The sequence below is a fragment of the Cetorhinus maximus genome, chromosome 30, assembly GCF_964194155.1.
Source record: "Cetorhinus maximus chromosome 30, sCetMax3.hap1.1, whole genome shotgun sequence".
NCBI lineage: Eukaryota > Metazoa > Chordata > Chondrichthyes > Lamniformes > Cetorhinidae > Cetorhinus > Cetorhinus maximus.
In genome coordinates, this window is record NC_135908.1 from 17,218,309 (window position 1) to 17,243,036 (window position 24,728).

The 24,728-nt window shown below is 44.4% G+C and overlaps 1 protein-coding gene across 1 annotated transcript; it reads left to right on the plus strand.

The window, feature by feature from the left end:
* The first annotated feature begins 380 nt into the window (after window positions 1-380).
* LOC144670097 (uncharacterized) lies at window positions 381-24,450 on the plus strand. Its single transcript, XM_078532516.1, has 5 exons — window positions 381-602; window positions 8,681-8,810; window positions 11,089-11,271; window positions 18,011-18,181; window positions 23,626-24,450. The coding sequence occupies exons 1-5, from the start codon at window positions 456-458 to the stop codon at window positions 24,171-24,173; spliced, it is 1,179 nt and encodes a 392-aa protein (XP_078388642.1). The 5' UTR covers window positions 381-455; the 3' UTR covers window positions 24,174-24,450.
* The last annotated feature ends 278 nt before the right edge of the window (window positions 24,451-24,728 follow it).

The window sequence follows — 24,728 nt, forward strand, 5'->3', positions numbered from 1 at the left end:
GGATGAAGTGGTCGACCACTTGACATAAAAGAGGGAAAATAATTGCAAGTTGCTATCATCAGGTACAAACAGAATAAGAGAAAGCCTCGCACTTATATAGCGCCTTTCACTGCCTAAGGATATCCCAAAGCTTTTGGCAGCCAATGAAATGTTTTGGAGTGTAGCCACCTGCTGTAACCTAGGAAATATGGCACCCAGTTTGCTCACAGCAAGCTCTCATACACAGCAATGTGACTGTTAACCAGACACTCGGTTTCACAGCAGTTAAACCTTGGCTATGATTTATGGAAATGCTTTAAGCTCCAGTGCGTTTCCGGAACTCAGGTGGACCTTGGCCGCCGTCCTGACGAGTTGAGGGACCTCCCTCTTTTACCTGGCTACAGGGCTGTCAGAGAGGATGGGGCAGGAGCTTTGTGTAGATCGGACTACGGCGCCGGAATAAACTTGCCACCGAGATGCAGTCGAGTGCGATGCAGTGGACGGAGAGAGAGTACGGTCTGAAGGAATTCCTCAGAAAATTCCGAACGTCTTTGCCTAAAGTTGTTAAAGTCACCGAGGGCTTCCTGGGTCGGCAAGAGGTGGACACGCTTAGTACCAGCACGGTGAGCAGCTCATACCCCAATGTATTCACCCCTTAGAACCTGCTACAATCCTGAACTCGCTGGACAGAAACCAACAGGTTCTGCTAAATTCTAGGGAATCCCTTTACCAGGGGGAGGAATTTCTCAATTACGCTTTGCCTGTGTACAGGATTTATCTGGACGACAGGCCACTTCTTGAAGCATCTGTAGAGCCTATTTCTTTTATTTCACAAAGTAGACAGTATAAGGAAGGGCAATAAATCCCGTGCACTTTCAGTGCAGTCTGATTGGTCATATTTACCCAAGGATTTTTTGTCTCCATTGTGGGAACTCTCCTAGGAGGGAAAGCGTTGCTAAGGGGATAATACATCCCCCAACTTGTTAAAGTTGTTCAACTCGGAAATGTTTTGCCCTCGAAGTTACTGGAAGTGGGAGCTCGATAATGGTGTTACCCTCCCCAGAAAGCTCGTTATATTTGTAAGCTTTTAAAAAAAGTCTGATTTAGTTTAGTTTATTCAAAGTTCACAGTGATGCTTTTAAAAATGATTTTCTAGTGGGATGTGAATGTTGCTGGCAAAGCTCCATGAATGACCATCCCTAGTTGCCCCTGTGGGCGGACTCTTTTTTTTGCACTGCTGTAGTCCATCTGGGAAGGTACACCCAGTGTTGCTAGGCGTGGTAATACATTAACAATGAAGGAACCATGTCGAAGTCAGGATAGTTATGAGGCTTGGAGAGAAAGACCAACAGGTGGTCTTCTCTGTGGTAAAGGGCAGCGGAAGGGGGAGGTGCTGTCCAATTTATCTTAGCTGCAAACAATGTACAGCCTGTTATCCAGTATTTGAAACTTCTAGAAAAAAGTTTTCAACACAGGAGTGCACACATTATGTGAATGTATTTAGGTGCAAGTAGCCATAAAATTCTGATGGGACTGATTAGTGAGTGACTGTTAGATCCAAAGAGGAAGTAAAGTTTAGATTAATAAAGAAATGTTTACACGATGAAAGGTTAACATTGCATTAGTATTGTCATGGTAGCAGGGGTGATTTGAGGGTGTGCACTGAGCTGGTATTTGCAGTTACACAATAAAACGCCTTTGACGCAAAGAGGCAAAGAATCAGGTTTATTATCCCCAGTCAGCGTTCAGATACAAGTGAACTTGATTTGTGAATATATTAACTGGGATTAAGGCACTTCCAACAATTAAATATCCAATAAATTGTTTTAAAGGGTGAAAGCTTTGCCAATGTACCAAACCTTGCTCTTGGCTTTGAATCATTGTTCATGTATTCAATCACGGTTAGTAAGAGCCTGTGCTAATGATAATTAACTATTTTATAGCACAAATAAATTTTTTTTTGCAAAAATATACTTTATTCATAAAATATCTTCAACCACATTCCAAACCATTTCAAAAACACCATTACAAAGGTACAATCAGGTTCAACTTTTAGAAAATGTATCACCAGGTGCATCAGTACAAACAATATTACAGTCATTTGCAGACATTCATTTTGAGCTGTACAGCCCGAGGGGATTTAAACAGTTCCCAGTCCCTCGGTGCACTGTGGCAGAAAGGTTAGACAGTGACCCTTCCCCAATGCGCCTTTGTGGCGGCTGCCCCAAGCTTTAGTGCGTCCCTCAGCACGTAGTCCTGGACTTTGGAATGTGCCAGTCTGCAACACTCGGTCGGGGACAACTCTTTGCGCTGGAAGACCAACAAGTTTCAGGCAGACCAAAGAGCGTCTTTCACCGAGTTGATGATCCTCCAGCTGCAGTTGATGTTTGTCTCGGTGTGTGTCCCTGGGAACAGCCCGTAGAGCACAGAGTCCTGTGTCACAGAACTGCTCGGGATGAACCTCGACAGCAACCACTGCATCTCTCTCCAGACCTTCTTTGCAAAGGCACAATCTACAAGGAGGTGAACAACGGTCTCTTTCCCATCACAGCCACCTCGAGGGCAACGTGCAGAGGGGGTGAGACTCCTGGCGTGTAGGAAGGATCTGACGGGGAGGGCCTTTCTCACCACCAGCCAAGCCACGTCTTGGTGCTTGTTGGAAAGTTCTGGCGATGAGGCATTCTGCCAAATGACTTTGACAGTCTGCTCGGGGAACCATCCCACAGGATCCACCCTCTCCTTTTCCCTCAGGGCCTTTAAGACGTTATGTGCCGACCACTGCCTGATGGACTTATGGTCAAAGGTGTTTCTCTGCATAAATTTTTCCACGAGGGACAGGTGGTACGGCACGGTCCAACTACTTGGAGCGTTCCGCGGCAGCGTGGCCAGACCCATCCTTCGCAACACCGGGGACAGGTAGAACCTCAGCACGTAGTGACACTTGGTGTTTGCGTACTGAGGGTCTACGCACCGCTTGATGCAGCCACACACAAAGGTAGCCATCAGTATGAGGGTGATGTTGGGCACGTTTTTTCCCCCTTTATCTAGAGGCTTGTACATCGCGTCCCTGCGGACACGATCCATTTTTGACCTCCAGATAAAGCGGAAGATGGCTTGGGTGATCGCCACCACGCAGGAGTGTGGAATGGGCCAGACCTGCGCCACGTACAGCAACAGCGAGAGTGCCTCACACCTGATGACCAGGTTCTTACCCGCAATGGAGAGGGAGCATCACTCCCACATGCCCAGTTTCTTTTTCACCATAGACACTCGCTCCTTCCAGTTTCTAACGCATGCCCTGGTCCCTCCAAACCATATCCCCAGCACCTTCAGGCCATCAGCCCTGACAGTGAAGGGGACAAAGGATCGGTCAGCCCAGTTCTCAAAGAACATGGCCTCGCTCTTCCCACGATTTACCTTGGTTCCCGAGGCTGGTTCGAACTGGTCGCAGATGTGGATCAGTCTGCGCACCGACAGCGGATCCGAGCAGAAGACGGCGACATCATCCATGTACAGGGAGGCTTTGACCTGAGTGCCTCCGCTGCCTGGGATCGTCACTCCTCTTATGCCTGGATCCTTCCTGATGGACTCAGCAAAGGGTTCTATGCAACACACGAAAAGAACAGGCGAGAGAGGGCAGCCCTGCCTGACTCCAGATTTAATCGTAAAGCTATCTGTTTCCCACCCATTGATTGAGACTGCGCTACTGATGTTAGTGTAGAGTAGTTGGATCCAATTTCGAATTCCCTCCCCAAACCCCATTTTGGAGAGCACATCCACCATGTAGGTGTGCGATATTCTGTCAAAGGCCTTCTCCTGATCCAAGCTGATGAGGCAGGTATCCACACCCCTGTCCTGTACATAGGCAATCGTATCCCTGAGCAGCGCGAGGCTGTCAGAGATCTTCCTGCCTGGCACAGTGCAGGTCTGGTCAGGGTGAGTCACCAATTCCAGAGCGGATTTGACCCGATTGGCGATGACCTTGGACAGAATCTTATAGTCCACATTCAACAGTGAAATGGGTCGCCAATTTCTAATTTCCTCCCTTACCCCCTTGTGCTTGTAGATGAGGGTGATGATGCCTTTCCTCATGGATTCTGACATACTACCAGCCAGGAGCATACTCTCGTACACTTCTAGCAGGTCTGGGCCGATCCAGTCCCACAGAGCCGAATACAACTCCGCTGGCAAGCCGTCGCTTCCAGGAGTTTTACTCTTCTCGAAGGACTCAAGGGCCTTAGTCAGTTCGTCAGGAGTTAGCGGTTTTTCCAGGCTCTCCCGTGTACTGTCATCTAAGACCTCCGTGATAGAGGACAGAAAGGACTGGGAGGCCGTGCTGTCTGTGGGCTTCACGTCATACAATCCGGCATAAAATGATTTGCTGATCCTCAAAATGTCGGACTGCGATGACTTTACTGAGCCGTCTTCTTCCTTCAGGCTGCTGATCACAGAGCTCTCTCTGTGTACCTTTTGGAAGAAGAAACGTGAGCACGTCTCATCCTGCTCCACGGAGCGGACTCTGGAATGGAAGATGATCTTGGAGGCCTCCGAGGCAAAGCGCGAGGCTTGCTGGCTCTTCACCTCTTGGAGTTCCTCCTTGACATCAACCCCCATCGACTGCAGCCGAAGCAGATTCTGCATGTTTTTCTGGAGTTGAGACATTTCCCTCTGTTCCTTTCTAGCTTTCTGGGTGCCTTTGAGGATGAAAAACCTCTTGATGTTTCCCTTGATCGCTTCCCACCAGTGTGTCAGGGACTCAAAGAGGGGTTTCACGGTTCTCCAACCTTTGTAATCCCTCTTGAGCTCCTCAATGTTCTCTGGGGTCAGCAGTTGCACGTTTAGCTTCCATGCCCCCCTGCCCACCCTCTGGTCCTTCTCTAAGTGGCAGTCAGCCAGTAGGAGGCAGTGGTCAGAGAAAAACACCTGCTTGACGTCGGTGGATCTGACTGCGAATGCACGGGACACAAACAGGAAGTCTATCCTGGAATGGATGGACCCGTCTGGCCGCGACCAGGTGTATCTATGCTGCACTCCATCTGCAGGGTTGCTGAAGATGTCGTGCAGCTTGGCATCCTTAACTGTTTCCATCAGGGATCTGGACGTAGCGTCCAATCTGCTGTTGGCCCTGCTGGATCGACCAGCCGCATCGCTGATGCAGTTGAAGTCGCTGCCCAGAATGACCGGCCTGGAGGTTGCCAGCAGCACTGGGAGCTGCTGAAAAACCTCCAGCCGCTCGGCCCCTTGTGACGGGGCGTACACGTTAATTAACTGGAATGGAGCGTTCTTGTACATTACGTCTGCTATGAGGAGGCGCCCGCCCACCACCTCCTTAACCTCGGAGATGGTGAAGTTGCTTCCCCGCAGCAGAATACCCAGGCCAGAGGAACGAGAGTCGTTTCCGCCTGACCAGATCGATGGCCCGTGAGACCACCATCATGACCATTGCCTGTAGGAGCTGAGGTGCGGAATCGCACACTCCTGCAGAAACAACAGGTCAGCTTTGACCTTGGCAAGGTAGTCCAAGGTCGCAACACATCGCGTAGTAGATTTAATGCTACGCACATTTATGGATACAATCTTTAAACCCATTTTAAAGCATTTATTCTCCTACCAAACCTGTTGTCTCTGAGAGTCCCAGACCTTTAGTCTGCTCCTTCATACCCGTAGTGAGCTCAAATTCCTTCACTTTGGATGGGCTGAGGAAATCCTCATTGGCAGTGTTCTGCTCGGGTGGCATCTCGGGGTCCGTGCAGAGAGCAGGGTTTGAGATGACCTTTGCTGGAGAAGCTTCTCCAATCCTCACCCCCTCTGGGGCGAGCACAAATAAATTAACCTGAAGCAACATTTAGTAAGTTTTTAAAAAAAATATATACTTTATTCTGTAACCTGTAAACTTTCTCCTCCTGCCTCCACATTAAGGTCACTTCAAAAAAATGACTTACTTTCTCATTATTGGCCTTCCTCAGTGCCTTTAGAAGTTGCCAGTGAGACTTCAGTAGATCCAGAAAAACTGAGCATGGAGAGCACGAGCTCCACCTGCTGAATTTGAAAGCAGGGTCCTAAAATGGGTGTTAAAACCCTGATTAGCATATTCAGGGGGACAATGCTTGTTTCAGACGGGTGCCTTGGTGACCAGGCAATTTTCAATATGGCAGCTGGCGCACTTCTGAGGTGGATCAGATGCAGGGTTCCACCAGCTGGAATTCATCTGATTTCATGCCCTGGAAATAGGACACACACACACACACACACACACAGACGCCCGTCAAAATCTCCCCCGGAGAGTGTGCAAATAATTAAAAGGGGGATTGATGGAAAGGTGAAGCATGAAAAATTGGCAAGGTGGAGCTGGCTCCAGTAGCCCAGGAGTCTGGTGGATGAAAGGAAAACAAATAAGCAGCCAAGGGTGCAGAGTAGCCCATCAATAGTGTTTCCACAAGGGTGTTCAGCCCATGGGGGAACCTATCCCAATTCTTGGAGTGGGGAGAATGAGGTGACAGAAGGATATTTCGGATGCTCTGATGTGGTAGATGATGCCATCAAAACAGATGCAATGCAGACAGAATAACCGGAGAGCAGAATGCAGTAGAATCCAGGTATTGTGGAAGTCAGTGGGCTTCCAATAGAAGAGAGAGAAATGGACAGTGTAATGGGAGCAGTGAAAATTTAAATCAAAATCGATAAAATTCTCAAGATCAGTGCGAGAGCAAAACACAGCCCCAAAACAGCCATAAATGTGATTTAAGGAAACAGATCTGTAATGGAAGCTGAGTGGGTTTGGAATAAAGAATGTCTGACAAAAAGATAGGTATCGCTAGGACCCAAGGGGGTTCACATAGTGATACTTTTCATCTGCAGGGAGGAGCGAGTAGACTTGAAGGAAAGGTTATGCAATGTGTGAAGAAGTTCAGCAAGGCAGAGGAGGGTGGTGGTGGATGGAGACTGATTGAAGTATATGTCCAAACCGTTAAAATAGCAGAGGGTATCAGAAGAGTCCCTGTTATTAGTCGGTAGGGAGTGGACAAGGGGCAGTGGGTGAAATGGAGTTGAGATGATTAAGGAATGAGTTTGGTGGGTGAAGCGTAGGAAGGATTGATTGGTGTTGTTTGTGGATCTCAGGGAGGAGGATGAAGGCAGTCTTCTGTCTTGTCAGACAATGGTTTGCACTGTGGTGGTCAATTCTGTGTGTTTGGCGGTCTCTGCTGTGTTTGCTGCAGAGGAAGACAGTGGGCTGAGAAGGTGCACGATTCACTGGCCCTTGCTTACTCTGGGCCCTGTTCCCAGCCAGCTGAGCTTTCCATTTCTAATGCCCTTCTAAACAGTCAGCCTCCAGAGATCACAGCCATCAGTGAATATTTTCCAGTTGTGTCAATGTCTGCCATCTTCATATCTTGCCTGAAGGTGTCCTTGTAGTGGAGAAATGGACGCCCAGGAGGTCTTGACCCAGTGACCAATTCACCATACAGAAGGTCTTTGGGTTTACGGTCATTATCCCGATGAACATGGCTGAGCCGGTGCAGATGTCATTGGCTTAGCCATGCTGTAACACGCTCCAGGACCTCAGAGTTGGTGATCTTGTCCAGCCAAGAGAAGCCGAGGATACACCTGAGGCAGCAAAGGTGGAAACTGTTCAGCCTTTTCTCTTGCTTAGCATATGTTGACCAAGTCCCACCACTGTAGAGGGGTGTCCTGAGGATGCAGGCTTGGTAGACTCACAGTTTTGTGTTCTTAGACAGGTTACTGTTGTTCCACACTTTCTTATTTAGCTTGGACATAACAGCTATAGCTTTTGCAATGTACGGGCTGATTTCAGCATCAAGTGACAGATTGCTGGTGGCTGGAGGAAGAAACGGGGCATTTATATTGACAAGGTGTGAATGGAGGCTTTAGTCAGCTCAGTAATCTTTTCTTGATACCTGGCAGAAATTGTGAAGCACAACGCTGTGGCTAAAATACATTACACGCTTAAAAAAAACTTTTACAGATTAACTTTGGAACAAAGATTAACTAAAGCAGCGCCACCATTAGATTCCCTCCTGGTGCACACTCAGTTTATCTTAGGGTTAGATCACACAGGCATTGTAAGAGACTGTTTGCTTCATCAACAATAAATCATTGTCTAATGTCCTGTGCCCCCCTCTTAATTTCACTGGGCCACTTGCTTGTGGTTAAAGGGCTATCCAAGTGTCAAGCCTAATGCTGACTGTTTTTTTAACACAGATTCTGCCTGACCTGCTGAGCGTTTTCAACCTTTTCTGTTTTTATTTTCTACATCTGCATGTAATTTGTTTCATTGCATTGGGATTTCTCCCAATGCCATTCTACTGACCCAGATTCAAGTTAGAATCATTATAGGTTTCCATGGGTTCCAACTTACTGGAGCCACAGTTTTATCATGGTATAACATCCACATTCTCAGAATGAAAGTTCTTTAACACCACAGGCTTCCTTCCTACCAAAGTGTGGTCCAGTGCATGGAGCTGATTACTCAGTACCTCCATGCCACCCTAAATTGAATTAATTTATTCAGAAATTTGTTTTAAAAGGTCATACAATTAATTGAAAGAAAATTTGAAGTGAAAGTCAAAATTTAAGTTTTTAAAGTGGAGCATTTTAGACCGACAATACCAAGCTAAGTGTTTGTATTAGTATCTGTACAGCTTAGTGCATCAATTCATTCTGCATCCCTTTGTTCTTGCAGATTCTTAGGATTCATTGCTTATACTCACAAAAGAGAGCCATTGTGGAATGCAAAAATGGATCGATCCTGTCAATCCCTGTAACCCTAGAGTCAGTGATGTTTAATGTAGCAGATCAGAAACATAAAACAGGTACTTTTGTTCTTCAAATGCTTCAGTAATTATCACCTGAAATATTTAATCAGATTGTACAATAGCACATTCAGTGAGAACTAATCTCATCCTTTGATTGAATATTAATTTGAGGTTCATGTATGCTTCGAACAATGCAATGGGAATTTTAAAGAGGACATACTTTTTTCCCTGTGACCTGACTAACATTCCTCCCACAGACCATTAAAACTTAAAAAATACATTTTAGTTTCTGAGGACATGGACAACAATGGCAAAGCTATATTTATTGCCCGTTCTTCATTATACTGAGGAGGAGGATGTGGAGCTCCTCCATGTGTTCCCACAATGGTGTTAGGTAGGACATTCAGGATATTGGCCCAGCTGCATTATATATCTGAGGGCGGAGGGGAATGTAACTGGATTTCCATTACTGTTGCAACATAAAGTTGTTAGATCTTTGATGATAACGGTCGTGTGATTCAGGCCTGAGTGGTTCAGACAACAATTTGTATATTCGTACCACACAAGTGTCAGGCAATGGTCATCTCCAACAGGAGAAAGTTTAACATCCCCATGATGTTCAATGGTGTTACCATTATCAAATTCCCTACCATCAACAATCTGTGCCAGAAACTTAAATGGCCCAGCCACATAAATATTGAAGTTCCTAAAACGATAGCCAGAGGCCAGATGCACTGTAGCAAGTAACTCACTTATTGACTCCCCAAAGTCTTTCCACCATTCACAAGGCACAAGTTAGGAGTGCGATGGAATACTCTCCACTTACCTCGATGAGTGCAGCTCCAACAGTCAAGAAACTCAACATCATCCCAAGACAAAGCAGTTCGCTTGATTGGCACCCCACTCAGTTTCTGTGGAATCTGCAAGGTCTTAGCAAGTGAAGACCTTCTCTAGGTGAGATCACCTCCTGACTTAGGATCAGGCTTGAAGCATTAACTCTGTTTCTCTCTCTCCAGATGCTGACAGACCCATCAAGTATTTCCAGCATTTTCTGTTTCTCTCTTAACTAATGTTGTCTTCAAAATTCCTGCTGCCTCAGCATCTCTGCCTTCTGCTTGTAAACTGTCTTAGTTCACACACACAGTCAAGACTACCAGTATCTTCCCTTAGAGCTATACGAGATAGGATACTTGACCCCTCCTTTAGGCATAAACCATATTCTTCAAAAATTTTAATGGAGTGCGTGGATATTGACTCTGGTGGTCAAGCCACCAATTAAGGACCTCAAACTCTTTCGAGTTATCAACAGTCACATATTGCAACTCTTTCGAGTACAATCACAGTTCTTGGTTTTTCCGGGAGTGGGATATGAACCCACAACCCTCTGATTCAAAGGCGAGGGTGCTATGAACTGAGCCACAGCTGACACCTCTATTAAAGACCTCAATTTGCACTAAAGCTTCCATTTATTTCAGATACACACCTGTCTGGATAGTGCCAGGAATGAGACAATAAGTGCTGCACTGTGATTTTAGTCTTGCCGCTGCTGGAAAAATAGGCATTATTGAGAACAAAATCTGCCCCATTGTAACTTTTGCATGGGATTTGAGTGTTGCTGGCAAAACCAACATTTGTTGCCCATCCCTAATTTCGGTCGAAAAGATGGTAATGAGTCACCTTCTTGAGCCACTGGTGTAGGTACACCTACAGTGCTGTTAGGGAGGGAGTTCCAGGTTTTTGATCCAGCAACAGTGAAGGAATAGGGATGCAGTTCCAAGTCAGGATTGTGTGTGGCTTGAGGAGAACTTGCAAGTGATGGTGTTCCCAAGAGTCTGCAGTCCTTGTCATTCTAAGTGGTAAAGGTCGTGGGTTTGGAAGGTGCAATCGAAGGAGACTTGGTGAGTTGCTGCAGTGCATCTTGTAAGTGGTACACAGTGCTGCCAATGTAAGTTGGTGGTGGAGGGAGTAAATGTTTAAGGTGGTGAATGGGGTGCCAATCGCACGGGCCTTTCTGTCCTTTATGATGTTGGTGTTGGAGCTGCACTCATCCAAACTGTGCAATCATCAGTGAACACCTCCACTTTTGACCTTTTGATGGAGGGAAGGTCAGTGATGAAGTAGCTGAAGATGGTTGGATCCAGACAAATGATCTACTTAGATTCTGCTGGTGCACTCTATGCACCAATTTATAAAACCTTTGAGTCAAAGATGGTGCCTTCTTCAGAAGATTGAACAGAACAAAAAACTCTCAGAAAACATTGTCATTGAGAACCAAGCTTGACGAACCAAATAACCTTCTCTCATTCCATTCTTTCATATGTTATTCTCACAACAGGCCCCTTTACAATGAAGGAGGTGTTGCTATACTTCAACTTGCCTGTCACTATCACGTCTACAAATGACCTGACCTATAGAGAAATGAACAATCCTGGGTCAAAGGGGCAGCAATTAAAACAGCTGATTGTCAAACGGACATATGAACAAGAATTTCTACTGGGTCATATCATAAATGACAGCGGCAAGTACATACTTTATTTTAAAACACTTATTTGTGGTCAGGTGTCCTTTTTGATACTTTAGATATAAGACAGGAGCAGAAGTAGGCCATTTGGCCCATCGAGTCTGCTCCACCATTCAATGAGATCATGGCTGATCTGATAATCCTCAACTCCAATTTCCTGCCTTTTTCCCATAACCCTTGATTCCCTTACTGATTAAAAATCTGTCTATCTCAGCCTTGAATACACTTAACGACCCAGCCTTTACAACCCTCTACAGTAAAGAATTCCATAGATTCACTGCCTTCTGAGAGAAGAAATTTCTCCTCATCTCTGTCTTAAATGGGCGACCCCTTACTCTGAGATTATGCCCTCTGGTCCTAGGCTCTCCCACAAAGGGAAACAACCTCTCAGCATCTACCCTGTCAAGCCCCTTAAGAATCTTAAATGTTTCAATAAGGCCGCCTCTCATTCTTCTAAACTCCAATGAGTACAGGCCTGACCTACTCAACCTCTCCACATAAGAAAATCCCTCCATACCCAGGATCAACCTGGTATACCTTCTCTGGACTGCCACCAATGCCATTATATCTTTCTTTAGATAAGGGGACCAAACTATTCACAGTATTCTAAGTGTGGTCTAACTCGTGCCTTGTGTAGCAAGACTTCTCTATTTTTATACTCCACTCCCTTTGAAATCAAGGCCAACATTCCATTTGCCTTCCCTATTACCTGCTGAACTTGTATGTTAGCTTTTTGGGATTGACGCACGAGGATTTTTATCAAATATCCTGCTTTGTTTTGTATTCATTTTAATCCTTAAGATGGTGCAAAAATTCTAGATTCCATGCACTGAACAGTACAGATGCATTTTTAAAAAATGTTTCAGCTCACATATCACAGTGCTGCAATAAAGAAAGTCATAAATCTTCTTTTGCTCCCTCTTCCATTTTTAAAACTGTCCTGACCAGTTTACTCCATTTCCCCCTCTCCTGAAGGTGTTGAGTGGATATTATTCCATGAACAATGCTCTTCCATCAGTGCATTGTACCATTGACCAGTATTCAATGGTATACTATGGATGAGTGTAAGAAGACTGAAATGAAAACAGAAAATTCTGGAAAAACTCAACAGGTCTGACAGCATCTTTGGGGAGAGAATCAGAGTTAACGTTTCAAGTCCGTATGACCTTTCTTCAGAGCTAAAGAGAAGAGTCATACAGACTCGAAACATTAACTCTGTTTCTCTCCCCACAGATGCTGTCAGACCTCCTCAGTTTTTCCAGCATTTTCTGTTTTGCTTTCAGATTTCCAGTATCTGCAGTATTTTGCTTTAATCTTAAGAAGACTGAAGCTAAGCCCAATCTTCACCTCACTCTATCTCCCCACAGATCATTCCAGTAGAGTTGCTGGATAACAAATCATTGGGAATCATGGTTGATTTCCCTCACCTCAACTCAGTGGTCCTCACAATAATTGTACTACCTTACCTGAGGTCCATTAACTCAGCACAGTATCACAGAGCTAAGACCTCGCACTATATTTTTATGAAATATATATATCATCATGGCTACTTCCTAAAATTTTTAAAACTGGACAAAGACTTTAAAAAGGCTGAAGCTATGTCTGTAACCCTTACCAAAAGCAATTTTCTCACAATATCCAAGAAGCTGACACTTCGTTATCTCTGAAGAGATGCTAATGACCTCTGTGGCTGCAGAGATCAAATTCAAAGGGAATTATACAAAGGCCATCTACATTTCCTAAGCCAGGCCAGGCCAACAGAGACTACCAGTCTGTTAAAACAAAGGGCCCTGAAACCTCCATTAAATTCTTAATGGTTGGGACGTTAACAATCTCAAGAATCCAGACAAAGGAATACACATCCTTTTTCGAAGCCAAAGTGAGCAGGTGGGAGTCATGTGAAATGAACCCCTAGCTGGAGGAATCTGTAACGCTGTCTTGCTGTGTTGCCAGTCAGTCTGCCATTTTCCACCTAGCAAGCAGCATCTCAGAACAAGGGCTCGGCCTGTCTTCCAGCTACACAGCTTCTACTGGAACTTCTGTACCAGTGCTTACAAGACTATTTCATCTCTATGTGCCTATCCCATTGTGGAAGTCATCTCTACTGAAAAAATGAATTATCCAGCATCAGTCTACAGCCTGCCAACCTCTGTGAAAGAATACCCCACTACACTTTGATTCTGGACTCATGTGAAACAATAGTTCTTTATTCTGTGGTTTTTACCTTGTAAACCCCTTTCTTTCTCTATTCCCCCCCTCTTTTATTGTATGAGTGAAAAAGGAAGCTATGTTGCGACCTCTTCTCTCGTGTTTGACTGTGTGCCCCTCTGAGTTTGCCCTATCTTGAGTTTGTTTGGGGTTACTAATAGAAATTGGATCACACCAAAACTGAGGGTTTGAGAAATATGCCACCGCTTATAAATGGGAAATCAAAATCAAAACAGCTTTCTGTTTATGAATGGGTGGTGAGAGGAGAAATCAGGGTTGTTTAAATTAAACCCCCTCCTGTCCATAACAACAGGTGGGATATTAAAACAAGAGACATTTTTGAATGTATCAACCCAATGAGCCATCAAGAAAGATTGTTTTGACCCCATCATTTTTATTTTGCCCATACCCACCTTTTTTTTTACTTTACATTGTTCTTTCTCCTTTTCCAGCTATATTTTTGAGTTGGAAATAGCTCTCAAAGTGTTTTTGATTCTTTAGCATCGATATTTCTCAGCTTAACAAGCAAAAAATGCTGCCCCAAAATATATACAATTTAGGTGAAACTTTGTGCTTAATATATTGTGGAATTAATTTACAATTAATAACATCTGTACACATGGCACAGTATCATTTACGTTAAGCATGCCTTACAAAACAGGCTGCATATTAGCTGAAGAAATGAAAACAATCTTGTAAAAGGACTATTTTTTACTTTTTAATCTTTCACAGGATGTGGGCATCACTGGCTAGGTCAGCAATTGTTGCCCATCCCTAATTACCCTTGAGAAGGTAGTGGTGAGCTGCCTTCTTGAAGCGCTGCAGTCCTTTTTATGTAGGTACACCCACAGTGCTGTTAGGAAGAGGGTTCCAGGATTTTGACCCAGTGGCAGTGAAAGAACAGAGATATAGTTTCAGGTCAGGATGATGAGTGGCTTTGGAGGAGTCCCCATGTATCTGCTGCCCTTGTCCTTCTAGGTGGTAGAGGTCTTGGATTTGGAAAGTGCTGTCGAAGGAGCATTGTGAGTTGCTGCAAGCACCTTGTATAGCGTTCATACTGCTGCTACTGTGCACCGGTGGTGGAGGGAGTGAATGTTTAAGGTGGCGGATGGATTGCTGATCAAGCGGGCTACGTTGTCCTGGATGGTGTCTAGCTTCTTGAGTGTTGTTGGAGCTGCACTCATCCAGGCAAGTGCAGATTATTCCATCACACTCCTGACTTGGACTTTGTAGATGGTGGGCAGGCTTTAGAGGGTCAGGAGTTGAGTAACTCATTACAAAATTCCTAACCTTTGATCTGGTCTTCTAGCCACAGCATTTATTTGACTGGTTCAGTTCAGCTTCTGGTCAATGGTGACCCCGAGGATGTTGATATTGGGAGATTCAGCGATGGTAATGCCATTGAATGTCAAGGGGCAATGGTTAGATTCTCTCTTGTTGGAGATGGTCATTGCCTGGCACTTGCATAACATGAATGTACTTCCCACTTATCGGCTCAAACTTGAATGTTGCTCAGATCTTGCTGCATATGGACACAGACTGCTTCAGTATCTGAGGAATTGCGAATGGTGCTGAACATTGTGCAATCATCAGCAAACATCCCCACTTCTGACCTTACGATGGAGGGAAGGTTGTTCATGAAGCAGCAGGAGATGCTTGGGCCTAGGAGAGGGAGGTGCAGACTGTGCCAAACAACAGGACCGGGGGTCTGGGGGTGCTTGGCCCAGGCTCAGTGTTTCAAACAGTTTCCAATTGTCCAGATTGAGCAGCCAGAGCTGCAGACCTAAAAAAGATTTGTCAGGCTGAGAGTTTTGATATTTTTTTAAGCCGGTCTGTCAGTCTCAGGTCAATTTCACGAGTAGCTCCTGCTGCTTTTGACCTTTGGGCAGATTCACGATTCTGATTTTCTTCTTAGAAAAGCCTGCCAGCAAACCACAAGACTGCCCGAAGGTGAGAAGCAGCAGCAATTGAGTGTTCCCGCTTGAAAAATGTTAAGTCACGTCCCTATAATTTTACAACCAATTTGATGCTGTGAGATGGTGGGGGGTGGCGGGGTGGGGGTGGGAGGTATTTGGGGAAGGATGTGGGTGGTTTGGGAGGACGTTTGGAGGAGGAGTTAGGGGGAACATTTAGACAGTCAGTTGCGGAGGGAGGGCTGGGTGCGTCAGGAGGACATTTGGAGGGTTGTTGGGGGAAGGTTGGAGAGGAAGATCGTTGGGGGGTTAGGGGGACATTAGACGGGCAGTTGTGTGGGAGGTTGGAGAAGGCTAGAGAGGAGGCTGGGATAGAGGTTACGGGGGGGGGGGGGGGGGGGGCGTTGGGAGGAAGTTCGCTGCAGATTTGAATTGTTTTGTAAATGCAGTGATTTCTTTGTAGCCACTTTCCTAACATCAATTGATTGCTGTGTGATTTATTATCCTTAGAGAGTCAGCATCCAATTTCACCATTGCTCCAGCCACTGCCTGATGCATGCAGGTGTAATGAAAGAAAGGCAAAACCTACATTCATACAGCACCTTTCACAATGCCCCAAATCACTTCACAGCCAATTAAGTACTTTTGAGTTGAAGTCACTCATGGTATAATGTAGGCAATGTTATAAAATGGCAGAACAGGTTCGAAGGGCCAAAAAGCCTACTCCTGCTCCCAATACGTATGTTCATAAGTCATTCTGGGCTAGATGGCCTTTGTCATCCATAATTATTTTGCAAACAGAGGATGGAATCATGGCTGGAGTTCTGTTTATTTTGTTGTTAATGGAAGTTTACTGTGAGCGGGCTTTGTGGGATGAAATCGCCAGAACAGGAGTGCATAATGGGCTCAGTGAATCAGTAACCTGTTTTACACTGCACATGATTCTCAAGAGTCTTTCCCATTGACTTCAATCTTGTCATTTTGTTTACTTACCTCTTGGTGCTTTTTATGAGTTTTTTGAGATGTTGAAATATTGTGATAAAGTTGTGTTGCAAAGTAGATATTGAAAATATATTGTGGCGAGAAGCAGCAATCCAAGTCTTCAACTTGCTGACCATGAAACAAGTGTGAAAAGTTCAGTCTTTGTTCTCTGATCTCTTAAAAGTTCTGTTGCACAGACACACCCGAGGGCCAGGAAACAGGAGAAGCACCAGGGCCCATGATTTCTCTCCCTGGCGCTGGCTGAGATGACTGACCTCCAACAACCACAATCATCCTCTTTTGTACTGGGTATGACTCCAACCAGTGAAGTTTTTCTCCTGATTTCCATTGATTTCAATTTTGCTAGGCCTCCGCGATGTCACACTCAGTCAAATGATGCCTTGATGTCAAGAGCAGTCACCTCATCTGTAGAAAATACCTTAAAGATCCTGAATCTGAAGCTGGTAAAACATCTTCACCTCGATAGTAGTCAGAAATGCATTCTTCTTAAAGATGATGAAAATCCGAAGTAAATAGTCAGATCAACCCCTACTCATCTCCAGCAATTTTAAAAATCATGCAACAATTTTTTCTAACAAATTGTATTTTCAGGGCCTTCACCATATTGCCACACAAGATATCTATTGGAAATAAGATGCCATCAAGATCTCCATCATATCAGTCAGAGGAATCCCCACATCACAGATATCCATGTTTAATAATAACGTTCCCATGCTGTGATCTTTCAGAAACCAGACAGAAAGAAAACATACATCTCGACACCTAACTTTCAAACACATTCTAGAGCCTCTCTGAAGGGTTTGTCTGTTGCCTTTTCTTTTTGTAGAAACCTGTACATGTTCGGAAAATGGTCACGTTTCCTTTAGATTCAACTGTTCCAGGAAGAACAGCTGTTATTTTGTGTCACACACAAAATGAAGAGACATTTTTCCAATTCTAATGCACATATATTACCCCCACAAATTACATAATCTTGTCATCTATTAACACATTTAGAAAGAAAAACTAGAATATTTGGGAAACAATCTGGTGACAGTAGTTCCTCTAAGGAAACATTGCCACTGATAGAATGCTCTATCTGCATAAAAGCCTTCTTCAGAAATCTCAGGCTCTGCTGCTAAGCATATTAGCCATGCTGCATAGTCTGTAATTATGATAGGAATAGATTCCTACATAGAAAGTCAATTCTAGACATCGCTATACTTCTGGAAATTAAAAAAAAAATTATTCTCAGGCTGTGGGCAACAATAGCAAGATTGCATTTATTGCCTGTCTCCCCCAGCTGCCTTCAGGTGATGGTAGTGGATCTTCTCCTTGAACTGTGCCAGCCCGTATGTTACCAGTACTCCTACGACAGTGTTAGCTAGTGGATATCAGCATATTGACCCAGCGACATTGACGGAATGCATCTAAGTTAGGACGGTAGGTGACGGTAATCACCTGACATTGCTACTGTTGTCTTTCTCAGTGAGGGTCGTAGGGAAGAAGGTGCTGTTGACAGAACATTGGTCTGTTGCTGCCGAGCAAAGATCTACAAGGATTTTCTCTGTTGACTGGCATTTATGGTTTCCTTGTAGAAAACAGTTTTAATCGGTCATTGTAATTATTTTCAGGAAAACTACTGATTCGGTATCCTACTGTGATCCCAATGTACATGAAGGAAATTAAGTTGGTTATAGCAGAGGGAATTAACAGTAAAGATGAGACGGAATGGAAGACACTTTGCGAATATAATGACAAGATTGTCAAGGACGTTGGTAACTTGGACCATTTCATTTTCACAGGTATGTGACTCCCGATACTTTGGGGTTTGGGGTGTGAGACATAGTGATGGCAGTGATGTAAAACACAATGAAGACTTCTTAAGTATATTGGTTGCCATGGACAACTGAGCGAAGACTTGATTTTGAGAAGGCTTTTGAGTTTAAGATTCATGGGGGTTGATTTCCAAGGGGCTTCTTCTGTTGAGCACAGGATGAGCCCACTGGATGCAAGTAGTGAAAGTAGGACCCTCTTCCTGGCATTTTCACTCGCATTCCATCGGTGAGCTGCTTCTAGACTAGATCGCCAATCAGAAGGTACAGGAATTCTAGCGACTCCATCACAGATCCTAGCTAGTCCAGGTAAGCTAAGGGTCAAGAGGAGGTGGTGATCAGGCAGGAGGGCCACAGATTTCAACTTTTTTGAAGTGTCTGCAGCAATCCCTTTGGGGACTGTTCAATGTCAAGGAGCAATGGACAGAACATATCACCCAGCGGTATTCAGAGTTGTATTGGCATCCTACTGATGTCATGGGACCCCAATTTCCTATGGGCTAATGACAGATCCATGTTACAACAGGGTCTCCACTTCAAAAAAAGTAATTAGCTGTAAAACATTTTGGGAAGTTCTGAGGTTGTGAAAGGTGCTATATAAATGTAAGTCACTTACTTCTTTTCTCCATTTCCATCAAAATGAGAAAGACCTGGATATTGGTGGAAACGGGTGTGTTAAGTTGCACTGTTAGTATTTCACATGAGCAATCCTTCCCACCCATTGAAGGAAGATGAAAATCAGCCACATTGAACTAAAGAAAATTTTGCTAACTGGGCTGACAACGAAGCAAAGTGAAAGGTACTAATAAAGGTACAAAACTCTGGCTGGAATTCCATTTGGTCTGATCTGCTATTCACATTATTTAAAAGTATGTGTTTATGGGGTGTGGGCATCACTGGCTAGGCCAGCATTTATTGCACATCCCCAATTGCCCTTGAGAAGGTGGTAGTGAGCTGCCTTGAACTGCTACAGTCCATGTGTTGTAGGAACACCCACAGTGCTGTTATTCATAAATCACATGGGGGAGGGATATCTTGTAATCTTGGAGATGTGCCGATGGCAGCAAGTTGCATAGCTAGATACTGAATACAGCGGATCTGGATGAATTTAAGGAAAAATAACAGATTTTACTGTAGATAAACGCAAGGGACAGGATTTTTGGGCCCTGCTGAGGTTGGGAATGGAGACGGGCGGGGCCTGAAAATACCAGTGCTGCCCAGTTTCTCGACCCAGTACCCGACATCAGCCATTTTGATAATTGAGTTCGAATCTACAGGGCTGCACACCCCAACAATGCAGCCAGTTAGGCTTCATAAGAAGAAAGGTAAATAGTGAAGGCCAAGTGTAATGTTCCAGTCACCCTCCAGTTGCCTGACATGATGCTGAGGTGTGGGGGGAGTGGTGAGTTGGTGTTTTGGAGTGGGGGGGAACAGTTCAAATGCATGGAAGGGCGCACCCTGTGGCAGGTCTACAGGCTGCCTCCTTGGCTGCAGCCAAAGGTCACCCTGTAGAGAGATTCTCTCCCCACAGAGGTGGCCTGGCTGCTATTTTTATTTTTTTTAAAGTTGCATACAGGGCCCCTCCATGTGGACAATCCCTCTTAGTTACATAACATCCATGCAGCTCCTCTGAAGCTGGAAGGCCTCTGACCGGTCCTCTAGCTTTGAATGGCCACCTGTTACTCCTAATTGGACAGGGAACCTGTCTCCAGGCCAATTAAGGGGACCCCCCTACCCCAGGTTAAAATTCCAATGTGACTGTTATCGCTCCCCCCACCCCCCCACCTCCCCGGGATAAGTTCGGGTACCTGGAACAGTCCTGACTCCCATTTCCTGCCCCCAGAAAGTGAAAATTCAGCCTAAGGTTAACAAGTAAACATGAAACAAAAATGGAAATGGATTTTGTTCAATTATTAAAAGATCATTAAACGTCAACATTATCAACAGGAAATATAAAGGAACAATTCTAAAAGAGAGGGACCTGGATTGAGAAGGCATAAGGATGGGATCCAGGGCTTTACAAATAGAGTATAAAAGCAAGAAAGTTATGATAAACCAGTATAGAATACTGGTTTGGCCTCGGCTGGAGTATGACGTCCTGTTCTGGGCACCACACTTTAGGAAAGATGTAGAGGCGTTAGAGTGCAGAAAAGATTCATGAGACTCATGAGGGTAGTTTCAGGGATGAGGAACTTTACTTGCATGGGCAAATTAGAGAAGCTGGGTCTGTTCTCCTTGGAGAAGAGAAATTAAGGAGAGAGATGTACAAAATCATGAGGGATCTGGATAGAGTAGGTAGGGAGAAACTGTTCCTATTGGAAGGATCAAGAACCAGAAGACACCAATTTAAGGTGATTGACAAAAGAAGCAATGGCGACGTGAAAAACTCTTTATGTGGTGGGTGATTCGGATCTGGAACCTACTGCCTGGGAGTGTGGTGGAGGCTAGGGTGGACACTGGCGGAGGTCACAAACACCAGGCACAAACCACTGCATCCCTCCACCCCTCACACATGCGCAGATACAAAAGTGGCCACAAGGCAAGCTAAGGCATGGCTGCCTGCTATTTTAATTAAAACAAATGGAAGAGGCCCTGATGCGATGAAATCCAGACTGTTTGCACACAGCCAGCTCCCATAAACAGCACGGTGATACCGTGGAGATAATCTGTTTTTGTGATGTTGATTGGGGAATAAGTATTGGCCAGGATTCTAGGGATAACTCGCCTGCTCTTTTTCGAAGTATTGCCAAGGGATCTTTTATATTCATGCAAGCAGGTAGTTTAATGTCCTCATTTTAATGTCTCAGGTGGCACCTCCAACAGTGCTGCACTTCCTCAGTATTGCACTGGAGCATCAGCCTTGATTTTTGCACTCCAGCCCTGAAATGGAATAGCTAAAGAATTGAAATAATATCCACATAACAATGGGCTTTGGAAGCCTAGTAAGCGATGACAGAGGTAATTGAATACAGTGTTGATAATGAGTTGTTGTGAACATCAAATATTAGCTCCGAACTTCCTAGATTTACTTTGGCCTATAGAGAAAGCAGAGTTGAGGATTTCCAGAAGGGAAACTCGGAAGTACAGGCTTCCCTGACATCCTGCAGAAGTTAGCAGCAAGATGACTGAAAAAAAATTTCTGCAGGTTTCCAGTCTGTACAGCTAGCCTGATTAACACTCACCCAAAATCCACCCATTCTTGAGAGTTAAAATTACCCCATTACATCTAAACAGTGGTTCATGGATCCATAGAATATATAGATGTACAGTAAGATTTTAATTGATTTATCTTGCAAAAGAATGTGAACAAATTTGCAGTACCTTTCCTGCTAAAATGACAAGGTGGTCCCAGCTGAAAGCACGGTGCTTATTTTACACAGAGACAACATAGCTGGTTCAGAAATAAAGGGCAGAATCGTCCCAAATTTGCACGAAGTGCAGTAGCAGGTGGGAAAAAAGTCGTTTTACCTGCCAGCCGCAATGGCGGATTTTCGCGCTGTATCATCCCGTTCACGCCTCATTAATTAGGCAGCCACAGGAGAAACACCGTCTCGCTGGAGGGCGACCTCTGATTTGCCTGACATGCCATTACCTCGTTGCTTCCTCACGCAGGGCACCATATTTAAACTGCAGCCGCGCACACACTTCTCAATGCTTGCAGTCCAAGACTGCTCCAGTGAAGACATGGACTCAAAAGCCAAGAAGAATGCAGCCCCCCGATTCAGTGATGCATCCCGGGGGTGCCTTCTAGATGCCATGTAGGCCCGCCGAAATGTCCTCTACCTTGGCTCTGGCCGCAGGAGGCCCATCAGTCTCACCACTCCGACTTGGGAGATGGTGGCAGAGGTAGTCAGTGCAAATGTTGCACACGAGGACAGCATCCAGCACAGAAAACGGATGAATGATTTCATCTATGCCCCCAGGGTAAGGCAACCATCTTATCACTCTAAACACCCGCATTCACAAGGCCATTACACATTCACGGGCACCTCAATCACTGCCAACTCAAGGGACATCACCACTCTCTCACGCACTCCCTCACATCTCCATCTGGCATCATCTCTGGAGACTGCCTCTTCAGCCCTCACCATCTTGAGGCCGCTTACACAGATCAATATGTGCCCCCATACACGCCCTAGGAAACCTCCCTTCCCCAGTACAGCCCTCACCCTGCAACCTCTTCCCTTGCCTGAGGCCAAGCAAGCCCTAGCTCTGCAGCCATTGAAAAGCCACCCCTGCGTTTCAGCAGGTCTGGTAGGTAGAGACCTGCCAGTGAGTTCCCCTGTAAGTGATGTGGTGTTGCCCCTGTGAAGCCTGGTGCTGATGACCACAAGTGCTGCCTGAAGCAAGGTAGGCAAACAGCCCTGATATCCTGAGCGAAGTGCAGCTCACCAGGTGCACGTCGCTTATGTGTAATTGTGAACGCCAGTGTGCCTGGATAATCCAGCATGGGGGAGGGTGATACCAGTGAGCAGGGCTTATGAGATACGAAAGTATTGAAATTTGGTTCCTGACGTGTGGCGGCAGGAAATGCAGCCTGCCATTGACAGGTAAGGCAGTTAATTGTAAACTGGTTTCATGACGGCGAGAAACCAATTTTTGGCTGTCTTGTCTTATCTTCACCCCTGCCTGCCTGATGTCAACAGGGCTAGAAAATTCCAGCCAAAGAAAAAAATTCATACTGTTGCTGTGCTGGCAGTGGGGGACTCTTTCTTATGTGAGAGTCAATGCAGTGTAAAGCAGGGGAAACCTTTACTTTATCTCACTCATGCCCTACAGATGTGAGAATGTGGTGACACTGAATGCCAAATGTAGGGAAAAGCATTTGAAGAAAAATTTAGAAAACAAAAGAATATGGAATTTGAAAATAATTTTATTTTAGTCACAAAATTTTGCTCCTCTTTTTGAGGCATTTTAATGTGCCCACACATCAGAAGTCAAAAGCATAGGATGGCATCCTGCCCAAAGACCTTTGAAAGCTTCATTCTGAAAATACTCATTAGCAAATGCTGAAACAATGTCATCCAATGATACTCCCCCATGGTATTACCAATCTCCCAATGCTGGCTCACTACTGAGGTCATCAATGTGACCTGTGAGGGAACTGTCACTCATCCAATTCAGTCAGCAGTGCAGGAGGATTCCTAGTTGCCATCTTATAGCATTTAGCTAGTGGATTATGTGGATTAGTGGATTAATGGATTATTTTTTGTAATAAAACTACTGTAGTAAAATGACAAAGAATCGGTTTCATTTTCCAATTTTAAGGAAATGAGATAACATGATTTAGTGTACAGTGTAGCTTAATAATACCTTTGTTTTTCTTGTATTGAAATAAATATTTGAAATACAAAATACTGATTGCCTTTCGATTTACTAAAGTTTTAAATGATTGCTAACACTCTATTTTGCAGACATAACTTTGCTGAACAAAGATAAGCTGGATCAGTACACAGGAGAATATGCTGAAATAGAACCAATATATATTGATCTGAACACACACAATCCAGGATATAAGTATCAGGTAAAACAGCCTCAGCAGAGCCTAGCAGAAGCTCCAAACGACAATTTAGTTCAAAGTCATGGAGAAAATAAGCCACAGATACCCCCAAAACCAAACAGAGAAACAGGCTGCTCTAGCCTTGCTGCAGGACCCACACTAAGAATCAAATCATTGTTCAAGACCTCTCGCAGATCAAGCGATATACAAAAACAAAAAGGAAAACGCATCGTCTCTATGAGTGAGGTTCCAGATGACTTACAGCATTTGAATGTGGATGAGGTCTGTGACTGTTTGAATTTACTCAATATGGGAAAGTACATTGAGACCTTTCAGTCACAGCAGATTGATGGCCACTTGCTTTTTGATCTAGACAGAGACATAATGCAGAACACATTTGGGATGAGCAACTTCCACATCCTCAAACTGATACGTTTCCGTGAAGGTTGGAGACTAAAGTAACGGAGAATGGTTCCTTCTAGCAACATTGCAATAAAGCACACTCTGACACCATGCTCAATCAAAAAATTTAAAATGGTAGCATTATATAATTTTATGTCCTGCATATTTTTGATGGACAAATAGCAAATATTTGTAAATATTACAGTGTGAGAATCTGTAAAATCAGTATAGCAATTTTGAAAATGTCAGCAATATTAACATTGTCAATGCTACCAAGCATCTCAGCTCAAGGGTTAATCTGAAAATGTTAATAAAAGTAAACCAGTTATATATTTAATTATTACATGATATTTCATTTTGACTGTGCTAAAAATATAGTTTAAAAGGAAAATAAAAGTATAGAGTTTTTAGAACTTTAGGTTCAGTCACACGTTCCTGCAAAATATGCCATACTTACCACACATGCAGAACCTCAAATTATTCGTATCCCAAGATGCTATTTTCTGAAAGAAATCTATCTCATGGGCATTTGAATGAATCAAAACCACTGCTTTCATCATTCCATTGAATGACCACTCACTCACTGACATATCGACTCCAATATTAATGGGGAGG

Coding starts and splice junctions, on each gene's coding strand:
- LOC144670097 (XM_078532516.1), top strand. CDS start 456: ATGCAGTCGAGTGCGATGCAGTGGACGGAGAGAGAGTACGGTCTGAAG. Junction 8,811..11,088: donor AGATCAGAAACATAAAACAG/GTACTTTTGTTC, acceptor TTCTCACAACAG/GCCCCTTTACAATGAAGGAG. Junction 11,272..18,010: donor TCATATCATAAATGACAGCG/GCAAGTACATAC, acceptor AATTATTTTCAG/GAAAACTACTGATTCGGTAT.